Below are 11,294 nucleotides of genomic sequence, written 5' to 3'. Positions count from 1 at the left end.
GACAGGGTACCAAATCCCTAATGGCCATCTTAAACTCTTTAGCAACCCAGATAAAAACACATCCATAACATCTCGCTTTCCAAATAACTGCTTATAAAGGAGAGTTGAATAAATAGAATAAGAATAGAATAGCTGTGGTCTTGTGTCTACAGTAGCCAATCTATTTTTGGATAAATAGAGATTCATTTATAGACAAATAATATGATATGCATAATGAACAAGAGCCGTTGCAATGAAACCAAAATCATAGGCTATCGTGATTATGATAATGTCTGACAATTAATTGATCATTCATCAACGCGTACGAAAGACAAATTTTTTCAATTTCCCAAGTGTTTAAAGTAAAATATTTGATTTAACCTACCACTAGGGGGTGCTCAATTTACAGCAATAATGGAGTGCAAACTCAAGAACTTCTGCGGATGCTCAGGTAGGCCTTTCTGTCATGTAGGAATAAGGTTGGGGGTTTCACACTGACTCTTGTTTTTATATATATTGACGCGATTCATATATACAACCACTTACATGCATCAAGTAAATAATATATGTGACCCTGGACCACAAAACCAGTCATACGGGTCAATTTATCGAAACTGAGATTTATACATAATGAATAATTAAGCTTTCCATTTATATATGTTTGGTTAGGATTAGGCAATTTGGCCGTGATAAAACTATTTGAAAATCAAAAATCGCCTTTAAAGTTGTCTAAATGAAGTGCAATGCATTTTACTAATCCAAAAATAGGTTTTGATATATTTACAGTAGAAGATTGACTAAATATCTTCATGGAACATCATGTTTAATTAATGTCCTAATGTTTTTTGGGTAACACTTTAAAATAAGGTTCATAGTTAGGAAAACTACATGTCCTACATCTTTGTTCATGTTGATTGCATACATGATTAACATCTTGTTAACATTAGTTAATGCGCTGTTAACCAACAATGAACATCTGTATTTTTATTAACTCACTTTAGCGAAGTTCATGTTAGTTTATTCATTAACTAATGTTTTAACTAATGAACCTTATTGTAAAGTGTTACCTTTTTTGGCATAAAAGAAAAATCAATAATTTTGACCCATACAATATATCTTTGTCTATTGCTATAAATATACCTCAGCGACTTAAGACTGGTTTTGTGGTGCAGGGACACATATAATGTAGCAAGTGGCGTGCATGAGCTACTGTTCGGCCACAGAACGGTGTTGTGTAATATTCGGTTCCCGTGGGTGGAGTTTACTTGAATAGTCTTTGGTTCCTCTGTTGTGGGCGTGTCCGTGAAACAACTGAAAATGTACTCTCCACAAATCGCTGCATGTTTAATGGATTATTTTGAATAGGTAATGAATTGTTAGGCATTGAATCATTAATGGCAACAGTGTCAAAATAATGTTTGTGTAATATGATAAATCGTCTGTAAGCTGTTTTGCTTTGGTTGATTACAGATACACAGCGAAACAATGAGCGAATAACCTGCTAACATTGGGTAATATTGTTTTTTTCTTTTTTTTTTCTTTTTTTTATGTGTTTAGCTTTTTAAACATTTAATTTGTAGGGCATTAGTTGTTGTTTGAGTAGTTTGATTAACCAATAGTTCGGTTTTTGGTGACTAATATCACGTGTTCACAAGCCAACAATGCGTGAAACTAATATCTGTCGTCATCTAATAAAAATAAACGTGTCACCTAATAAATATAGCTATAAGTTAGCTATCCTGTGTCATTTCTAAAACAAATGTTTTGATTGTGTTTCTGTTACCTAAATAAGCCACATACATAGCGATACATTTTTTTCGTGCGTTTAAAATTTTAATACCGTTATCATTATAATTCGTAAGTGATTATAATACAGTAAAAGGATTGATCTGATGCAGCAGCTACTCCACGAATATTATTTTGACATTTGGATAAGAAATCATGTCTCATCATCACCAATGTTATAATGTAATAATACACTTACTTACTTTTGCTTTGCTTCATTCCACATGCATACTTTCACACCACTTTCCTTGTCTTTTTAATTTGAGTTATATTCATAAAGCAATAACTTCTACACGTGTCATAGTGACATTTAATGAATGTAACTTATACTTATGTGATACAATATAATTGTTGAGCATAATTTTAAACAGTAAAAATAAAACACTTACTAAAAAGATAACATGTTTGAGAATGACTCAGGATGCTGACATCATTTTTATTAGGCCACAGATATATTTGTAGTGGTTTGTTTGAGTAGCACAGGCTACTCAAATCAAGCTACTAAAAATAAATATATATAGGTATATATATATATATATATATATATATATATAGGTATATATATATATATATATATATATATATATATATATATATATATATATAGGTATATATAGGTATATATAGGTATATATGTATATATGTGTGTGTGTACATATATATATATATATATATATATATATATATATATATATATATATATATATATATATATATATATATATATATATATATATATATATATATATATATATAAAGCTAAACACACTAAAAGGTAAAAACTAGATAGGTTATATACTTATTGATTGTTTTTCTGTGTGCCTGCAATCAATCAAGCAAAATGTTACAGACAGTTTATCATATTACACAAACTATGCATTGTTTTGACACTGTTGCTGTAAATGCTAATTAATGTAACATTGACACCCATTACCTGTTCAAAATAATACATTAAACAATTAGCGATTTGAGGAGCATGCACTGATATTTTCAGTACCATTCGTTTGCATGTTGTTTCGAGGAAAAGTCCACAACAGAGGAACTAATGACTATTCACATAAAGTCCACCCACGGGAACAGTTTTTTCAGAGAAAACAAATATCACACAACACTGATCTCGAGTCCCATTGAGGAGCTTAGGTCACTGTGCTTCTGAAATTAGATAGTGTGCTTTAGCCTTCATGAACACCTGTCTTGACACATGTTTTGTGCAGTCCTTTGTGATGATTATCTCTATCAACATCAGTTGCATTTTTGAGATATATATGTCAATCCCGAAAATTTGCAGGTTGTAGACCAAGTTTTATTTGTTAATTCAGAATAGATCACATGTATCCAAGAAAGCGCAGAAAGAGCGCTCCATTTATAATATCATTCTCGCTATCCCAGAAAATTCCATTATAAAATAATGTCTTATTTACAACTACACATTACTCATCATAACAAAACAAAACTCCTACGTTTTGTTAGGTTGGTGAATTCTGACTAAACGAAATTGGTCTAATTGGTCATACTTTCCTTTTGTTGTTTGTTTTTGTTTACAGGGGCCTGGGTTGACAACTTTTGAGTTTAACGTTGAGTTTTCACACAGCAGGTTGGTTGGGGGTTATTTATTTATTTATTGTATTTAATATATATTTATTTACCAAAATCTAAAACCCCTGTCGGCAGAGCTTTGTCGACATCTGGACCTAAGATACATAGTAGTTAACGTCATAGTAGTTTTTTTTATTACATGAAAATTCTAATATTTTTCTATTAGTCTGCATTGCATCTATTTTGAGAAAGTGAATCGAAAATGAAACTTTGCTGCTTGGATATGGTCATTAGCAACATGGAAAACAAAACTTTTATTCAAATTCTGAATAGATTATATCTAACCTAGAAAGTGCGCAAATAGCCCTTACTTTATAATAACTAATAATGTGTCACTTATTAGTTCATCGCCTTTGTCACAAAGTTCCTTTATAATCACTTAACCCCTTTATTACATTATGTTACAGTGAGAGAATTCACCAGCATGCAGGAAAATAATGCAGCATTTAGAAGTGATTGAACACAAAGGCCAATCACAGGTGTTCAAGAAATCAAGTATGTCTGGGATTGGCTACTTATCACATTTTAGGTTGAATCTTTTGGTGCTTTACTCAAACACAATTGCACACTGCAGCCTTTACCAAATCTGATTTGCCAATATCCTGAGGGTTCTTTTGCCAGAATGACAAAATTGATGTGTGGCTTAACAGCAATAGAAAAGTGTCAGTTGCATGAGAGTTGGCAGCTAATTATTAAGTTTACCATAACATACCATACATTTTCCTTAAATCATGCTGTCAACCCATTTATTTTTAAAGTCTTGTGACCCAGGGTCTGAAAACTACTCGTCAAGAACAGTGATGGATAGTGTGACACTGTAGTTGAATGTGATAGCAAAAATCCCTCCCTTTTGCATTTCCCTTGTGTCTCTCTTTGAAGAAACCGCCTCTGCTTCTGAGGAAATTAGTCGATCACTGAACACTTAGCAGCCTTTTGTGGTTATCGTTATGCATCCTTAAAAATGTAAATCCTTAACTTACCTGCAGGATAAAAATGAAGGCAAGACTCGAGTAAAAATGAAAGATGATATCCCTGAAATTCAGATCTACCTTCTCTATAAGTGCCTAAATACTGGAATACATTAGACCTTAACAAATTTTGCCCAGATTTACAATTTGTTGACTCTTCGAAATGTCAGAGCCAGTCTGCAGATTTGAGTTTATAGATTTCGTAGAAAAACCACATGATATATGATGGTCACAGTCTCTTGATTTTTTAGCTTCAGACTAGTTTCAAAATTCCAAATACGTTTGAAGTCTGACTGAGTCAATTTTAGAACATACTGTTTATATTTGTTATGCGTCTCCTAGCAACAAGGTGCAAAGTTTCTCCCAGAGCCTTAGCAACACGTTAAAGTATTCTAATATTATAATTTAACAATTATCATTTATGCTTATTTATGCAATAATTCATTTTTTCATCTTCACTGATGAAGATGAAGCTTCAAGCTTGTAAATGCAAAGTGTTGGGAAATGGGGTCATGAGAAGAACGTTTTCACCATGTTTCATTTATTAAAATGTATGAAAAAATAAAATGTTTTTATTTACAAATGCAGTGCCTCTTGTTTGTTTCCATTAGGCTTTAGAAAAAGAAAACCACATGGACAGATAACAATCATTTAAACTGCGAAATGAGAGTTAAACAAATATACTTCAGTCAGTATTAATACATTTTATTAACATATTTAGACAATTTCTGTTGTATTCCGCAAACGTTAAACGGATGTGGTAGAGAAGGGGAAGGGTGTGGAAACAGGCAGGAAAAAGGGTTTTGGTGGTTTTCAAACAACTAATATCTAAAATTTCACAATGTAACAGGACATTTCTAAAAAGTTTCTAAAAGGCTACTTTTACTAAAGTGAAACAACAACCATGCACATATCAAAAATGCACAAATGAAAAATTATAATGCACAAATACAAATTCTTATAACAATTATTACAAATATTAACATTTAATATTAATAGACCAAAAACCCTGCTGCAAAACTAAAAGGCTATGAATCATTAATGCAACTTAGATGAGGATATAATGCTCTAATCTATGTCTTATGTTTACTGTCTTTTGTGTATGTTTATCAAAAAATAATTATCCTCATTTGTCACACTGTTAAAATTCTTATAATGATTTCCCACTGAGAGCTTGTTTAAAAAATTGTTTTTAAAAAGGGGTTGCACATCAATGGCTAAAAATTAGTCATTTATTTACTTTATCAGAGATGCATATATGATAAAGACCAAGGCTTCACAGCAAACTCACTTTTGCACACACTATGTTTGCATGCAGCCTAGAAACGTGAAAACTCAGACTTCTTGTGGTTTCCTTTAAAAAAAAAACTGAGTCATACCCGATTATCTCTCATCGTGTTTCGCTCTTATAGAGGCAGATATCTATATGTGAACGATCATGTAAACTGAGTCAGTGTACGCATGAGAGATATAGCTTACATGAACACTTATTATGATCTACATAATAGTTGAGCAGACCCACGTTCTTATGTTGTGAGTGGGGCACGAGAGCGGTTGTTTCCGTCTGAGCTGTGACTGTTCGTTGGCCGTATTTTGCGTAGAGCTCCAACATCCATTTTTTTTTTAAACGTCTCCGTGGTGAAGTAGTATGCCACAGGGTCCAGCATTGCATTTAGGCAAGCTACCATGAGGCTGTACCTGTAGGCCGTTAACAGTGTGCACGAACATTCACTGGCATGAAGTATCAAGAGCATAATATGATATGGCAGAAAACAGAGCAGAAATATGGTCAAGTTTGTTATTATCATCCTTTTAATCCTTGCGCTGTCTACTAAGTCGCTGGTCTGGACAGCCGTGCTTTTGCTTATAGCCCTTATGAGCCCCCATGAGCTGAGGATCATAATGATTAGTGGGATCCCAAACCCGATGATAAGAGTGGAAACAAGAGGAGCTGTTTCAGTCGCATAGGAAGGGAAATCATCAAAACATGTGTTATTGTAGGTATTGTTGTCTGATGTTTGTTTTTTCTTCTTTATGAAATAGATTGGTAAGCTTGTTGAGATAGTTAGGATCCAGATTCCCAGACACACGCACCATGCTTTCTTCCGCCCCTCACGGACACGAGAAGACAGCGGGAAGCAGACTGCTATGCAACGGTCAAAGCTAATGCATGTGAGGAAAAAGATGCTGCTGTACATGTTACCTAGCATTATGAGACCGCTGAATTCACAGAACTTCTCAGGCCGATCCGTGGGCAACACACTGTGGAAATAGATCCGCACAGGAAGTGTACAAACCAAAAGAATATCAGCAAAGGCCAGGTTAGTCATGTACACGGTGGTGTGCGAACGGGATGTAGAGTTACGGACAAATACCACAAGTGCTGTCAGGTTGAGGATTAGGCCAATTATGAAGACCATTGAATACACAACAACAAAAACCTTTTCTTGTACTTGATTTGGACATGTCATATTCGGACATTTCGTAGGATATGGCATCGTTGTTCTTAGAATGTATCTTCTTGACTAACCTTCAGTGACCTGAAATAACAGAGAAACAAATGGTTGTGTAATGATTGTTAATGCAACAATACCATGCCTAACAATCTTTGCCCCATAATCTTTTGATTATTGGCTATTTGCAGATGTTCGGCAGAGAATTGCAAGAATGGTAGCTTGTGTGCATGGGAAATATGAAGGAGTCTGAGAACAAACCTTTCCTCCTACACGGAGGGTTAAGAAACCAGTCTGGTGTTGAAACATGTATTTTTAAAGGTCAAGTGACATGAACAGTCTCATAAAGGGTACAAAGTTCATCTCAGATCTTGCCATCCTGGCACCCACACATTTGTCATATTTGTTGATAGACTTTGCGCAAGGATTATGTGAGCTAAATAAAGGTGGAGGAAAAAAATACTTCTGTAGCCTATATTCTGAGGTAGTTTTTACTTCATTGGCTTCAACATGTAAATGACGCTTTTACCGTAGAACGGAAAATGAGTTACAAAAACTGTCAAAGCTTTCCAGTTCAGTAGCACTCTTGCTTGGTTTATTTAAATTTTTTCATAGCCTGTATATGCTACTTGCAAACTAAATGAAAATAATATTTTTATAATAACATGTATTACTATTATATATAAAAGTTGTTAAAACTCAGGACTGGCCAAAAACATAACCATTTTAAATGTATCGACAAGCCATATGGCAGAGAAGTCAAAAGGATTTAACTTATATTTTAAGATTAGCTCAAATTCATTTCTCATTCAGATTCACAGTTTTTTTTTTTTTTAGATCTTATGTGAACAAAGAGTGGTAAATGACACAAAACTCAAAGCTGTCAAAGATGCCTTATTAAAAAAGAAAACGTGCAAAATGATTATGCGGATGTTGTAATTGCACTCACCGTTTGTGTTCTGTAGAGCTGGCACCGATGCCAATGAACCAGAATGACACTTGCGTTGCAGTCTAATTTCTCCTCAACTTCACCTCAGGAAATGCGTTTGTGGTAAGTGCAGAAACAGTCCGCTGCTTGTCATTTCTGGCCTCATTTTAGGTGCCTTTTTATGCTGTTTAAAACACTACTGAATGAACATAAACACATGCAGAACAAGTCCAAAAAACACATTGACTCCTCAGTAATAAATCAAAGAGATTATCACAAAAGTGTAATAAAACAGCCAAGGCCAGTTTAAATTGTTTTATGAGTTTTATTTCAGCCACTACTACCAACTACACAAGCTAAATGCTTTCTTTAAGAGTTAAATTCTTTAAATATCTGGATACATTTAGATCGAAGTCAAAAAAATCCTCCCACATCAAAGTGTTTGAATGTGCTATTACTCTTGAGACACACGCACAGTAGTAATGTAAACTTAAATCCAGTTGAAGATAATGTTTGGAGAACATTATTTTATTATATTTTGCAATGATAACATGAATACATTCATGTTATTATAACATCTGGATATTGCTGGATATTTCACAACACATTATAAGAAAAAAAAGATACAGATGTAACATATTTACATTTGTACAAAAATGGACCAATTGTATTTATTTATTTGTGACCCTGGACCACAAAACCAGTCATAATGGTAACATTTCCATTGATGTATGGTTTATTAGGATCAGATACAACTATTGGAAAATCTGGAATCTGAGGGTGCAAAAAAAATCTAAATTACTGATAAAATCGCCTTTGAATTTGTCCAAATGAATTCTTAGCACTGCATATTACTAATAAAAAATTAGGTTTTGATATATGTATGGTAGGGAATGTACAAAATATCTTCATGGAACATGATCTTTACTTAATATCCTTAATAAATTTTGGCATAAAAGAAAAATCGATAATTTTGACGCATACAATGTTTTTGCTATTGCGAAAAATATACCCCAGCGACTTAAGGTTATGTGGTCCAGGGACACATTTAGTTATTTAGGAAATTACCAGTAATGTTGTCCTGCCACATTTTCTCAATCTGTTATTCAATCTGTAAACAATGGTTTAATAGACAACACATGGTATTAGTCAGTGAAGTATGTGTGAAGTACGGTACTTTATTGTTTATCACTGTACACTCCCACGTTTTCAAAAGGTCACAGATTGGTAATGAAGACTGATATGTGTCTGGTAATAAATCTTGATCCTGTGTTGATCCAGTCTGTTGTCATTTTGAACTTATGCCACCTAAAGTAACAAAGCATAATTTAGACCCACTATCAGAAAATTGTAGAAGACACCGTGCTGAAACCATAGCAAAACTATTAGCAATAAATGCAGTAAATAAATGATTTGACCTTTAGAAATTGTCATTATTGTACCTCTTTGTGGCTGCATGAACCACAGATGCAGCCAAAGAGGCCGTTGAGCACCTGGATTCCACAGAGCAGCAGTTCTAAACAAGCAGCCACCAGCAGAGCAGAAAACAGGCCAATGTGAAACTCCACAATATTTTCTGGTTCTTTGCAAATGTTCCAAAGGTCAGAGTCTCCCAAATAGCTTGTAGTGCTGCAAAATAGTAAATGAAAATAATAAACAACAAGAACAACAACAAAAAACGTGTCACATTAAAAAAACAGTAGCACTCCACAAACACTGTTAAAATGGCCACACAGAGAGAGAGAGAGAGAGAGAGAGAGAGAGAGAGAGGGGTTAACCAGAGAACAAAGAGTGTGTGCTCACTGTCAGACAGGAGAGATTGAGACAGAGACGCACTTCCTCCTTCACTATCCATAAGAGACCTCTACTTCAACAAATTCACCAATTTAATAAAGGACTTTACAGACATAAGTGAAAGAGAATGAATAAAGTTAATTTTAGCAGAGGGACACACAGCAGCACTGTCTACGAGATACGTATGGAAGTGCCACAGCCTGAGAGACAGCAGGTGAATGTGTGTGTGTGTGCTCTTGTTTTTGTGACATATCAGGACACAACTCTGTATAATGACATGGGTATGACACAGGTATTACAAGGAGAGAGTGACTTATGAGGGCATAACCCATGTCCCCATTTTTCAAAAGGCTTATAAATCATACAGAATGAGTTTTTTTGAGAAAGTAAAAATGCTCAAAGTTTTCTGTGAGGGTTAGGGTTAGGTGTAGGGTTGGTGAAGGGCGATAGAATATACAGTTTGTACAGTCTAAAAACCATTATGCCTATGAGATGAACCCACTTTTCACAAAAACAAATGTGTGTGTGTATGTGTGTCTAACCTCAGTGTGTCTGACCCTAATGTGCACCACAGCGATTCTTATTTGTTTCTATGTAAGTTAAAGACTGTGGTATCAAATGTTCACACATTAGAATTTGTTACAGTTTAATATTTTAAGATGTTAGAATATTCAGTTCCATTACTGTGATGTTCATTTAATTATTATTATTGTCATATTATTATTATTATTTTATTTTTGTATAATTATACTAAGCTTTGGCAATATTTTAACATTTACATTCATGCCAATAAATCAATATTGAATTGAACTGAGAGGTAGACTCTATTTCTCTCTGTAAGTTGTTTGTAATAAAAGTACTTTTCGGGCTGGAAAGGATGTTTTCAGTTCTGAAAAGAACCTCTTGACCCTCCTAGGCCCTTTGAAATGGGATGGACCATTCATTTCCATACCTGTTTAGGAATGGTCTGCTCCATGTACCATCTTCAACACTGCAAACTGGTCCACGAATCAATCCAACCACAGCTATAATGCCACTGTACAGGGCACCAGCCACACCAGCTGCAGCGAAGATAACGGACAGGAACATCTAAAGAACGGAGTAGGTTTATTAAAGGGTGACTAAATGGAAAGTGTAGAAGAGCATATTTGGTCATGTTTGGAATGACGTGAGGGTGAGTAAATGATGATAGAATGTTTCTATCTCTTTAAAATGGTGAATATTCCTTTTTTAAGTAAACTGGTCACACCTGCTGTAATGCGTAGGCAGTGTTAAAAGCAGTGAGCCAGAAGAACTCACCCCACAGCGGTTTGCACAACAGCCTTGTCTCCCAGTGCTATGAATGTGGATCGCAGGGATCAACACCTAAAAGGGAAAAACAACAGCTTTTTTTCAACAGAAGCTATATCAGATGTAGTCTATCAATGCACTCTTTTAAGGATATTCCAGTAAATAGTGCTAATAAAATGATCTGACAACCGATATGTCAAAGGGAAACTCAATGACAATACAATGAGAAGGAGGAGAATTTCCTCACCAAGATGCCTCCTCCAACAATGCCTCCCATGTATTTGATCTCATCTGCAAGACGGTAGAGTCCCTCTGCTTCCTGCTGGGAATAAATGGTTTGAAGATCAGGGAAGAACAGAAAAATGTTGCAGACGATGGACAGCAGTGCCAGCGGATAAAGGCTGATGCCAATAAACTTGGAGCACTTTCCTGTACACATGATGTGAATATTTTCTTTAATTAAAACTGAGAAATATTAAGCTGACTTTAAGCATGTAAGCC

At 34.7% G+C, this 11,294-nt stretch overlaps 2 protein-coding genes across 2 annotated transcripts; both read right to left on the bottom strand.

The window, feature by feature from the left end:
* Positions 1-4,952: 4,952 nt before the first annotated feature.
* Positions 4,953-7,929, bottom strand: LOC113105781 (lysophosphatidic acid receptor 6). The gene is made up of 2 exons (XM_026267062.1): positions 7,731-7,929; positions 4,953-6,868 (listed from the first exon to the last, which is right to left on the bottom strand). Exon 2 carries the CDS (start codon positions 6,824-6,826, stop codon positions 5,855-5,857), a length of 972 nt encoding a protein of 323 aa, XP_026122847.1. The 5' UTR covers positions 6,827-6,868; positions 7,731-7,929; the 3' UTR covers positions 4,953-5,854.
* A 730-nt stretch (positions 7,930-8,659) lies between these two features.
* tm4sf21b (transmembrane 4 L six family member 21b) lies at positions 8,660-11,294 on the bottom strand. The gene is made up of 5 exons (XM_026267064.1): positions 11,041-11,294; positions 10,803-10,868; positions 10,456-10,592; positions 9,152-9,338; positions 8,660-9,017 (listed from the first exon to the last, which is right to left on the bottom strand). Exons 1-5 carry the CDS (start codon positions 11,230-11,232, stop codon positions 9,009-9,011), a joined length of 591 nt encoding a protein of 196 aa, XP_026122849.1. The 5' UTR covers positions 11,233-11,294; the 3' UTR covers positions 8,660-9,008.

Source organism: Carassius auratus, chromosome 7, assembly GCF_003368295.1.
Source record: "Carassius auratus strain Wakin chromosome 7, ASM336829v1, whole genome shotgun sequence".
NCBI classification, from domain to species: Eukaryota; Metazoa; Chordata; class Actinopteri; order Cypriniformes; family Cyprinidae; genus Carassius; species Carassius auratus.
The sequence above is the reverse complement of the archived record's forward strand: the minus strand, read 5'-3'. Positions and strand labels throughout refer to the sequence as shown.

Coding starts and splice junctions, on each gene's coding strand:
- tm4sf21b (XM_026267064.1), bottom strand. CDS start 11,232: ATGTGTACAGGAAAGTGCTCCAAGTTTATTGGCATCAGCCTTTATCCG. Junction 10,869..11,040: donor TTGTTGGAGGAGGCATCTTG/GTGAGGAAATTC, acceptor TTTCCCTTTTAG/GTGTTGATCCCTGCGATCCA. Junction 9,339..10,455: donor AGCAGACCATTCCTAAACAG/GTATGGAAATGA, acceptor ACTATTTTGCAG/CACTACAAGCTATTTGGGAG.
- LOC113105781 (XM_026267062.1), bottom strand. CDS start 6,826: ATGCCATATCCTACGAAATGTCCGAATATGACATGTCCAAATCAAGTA.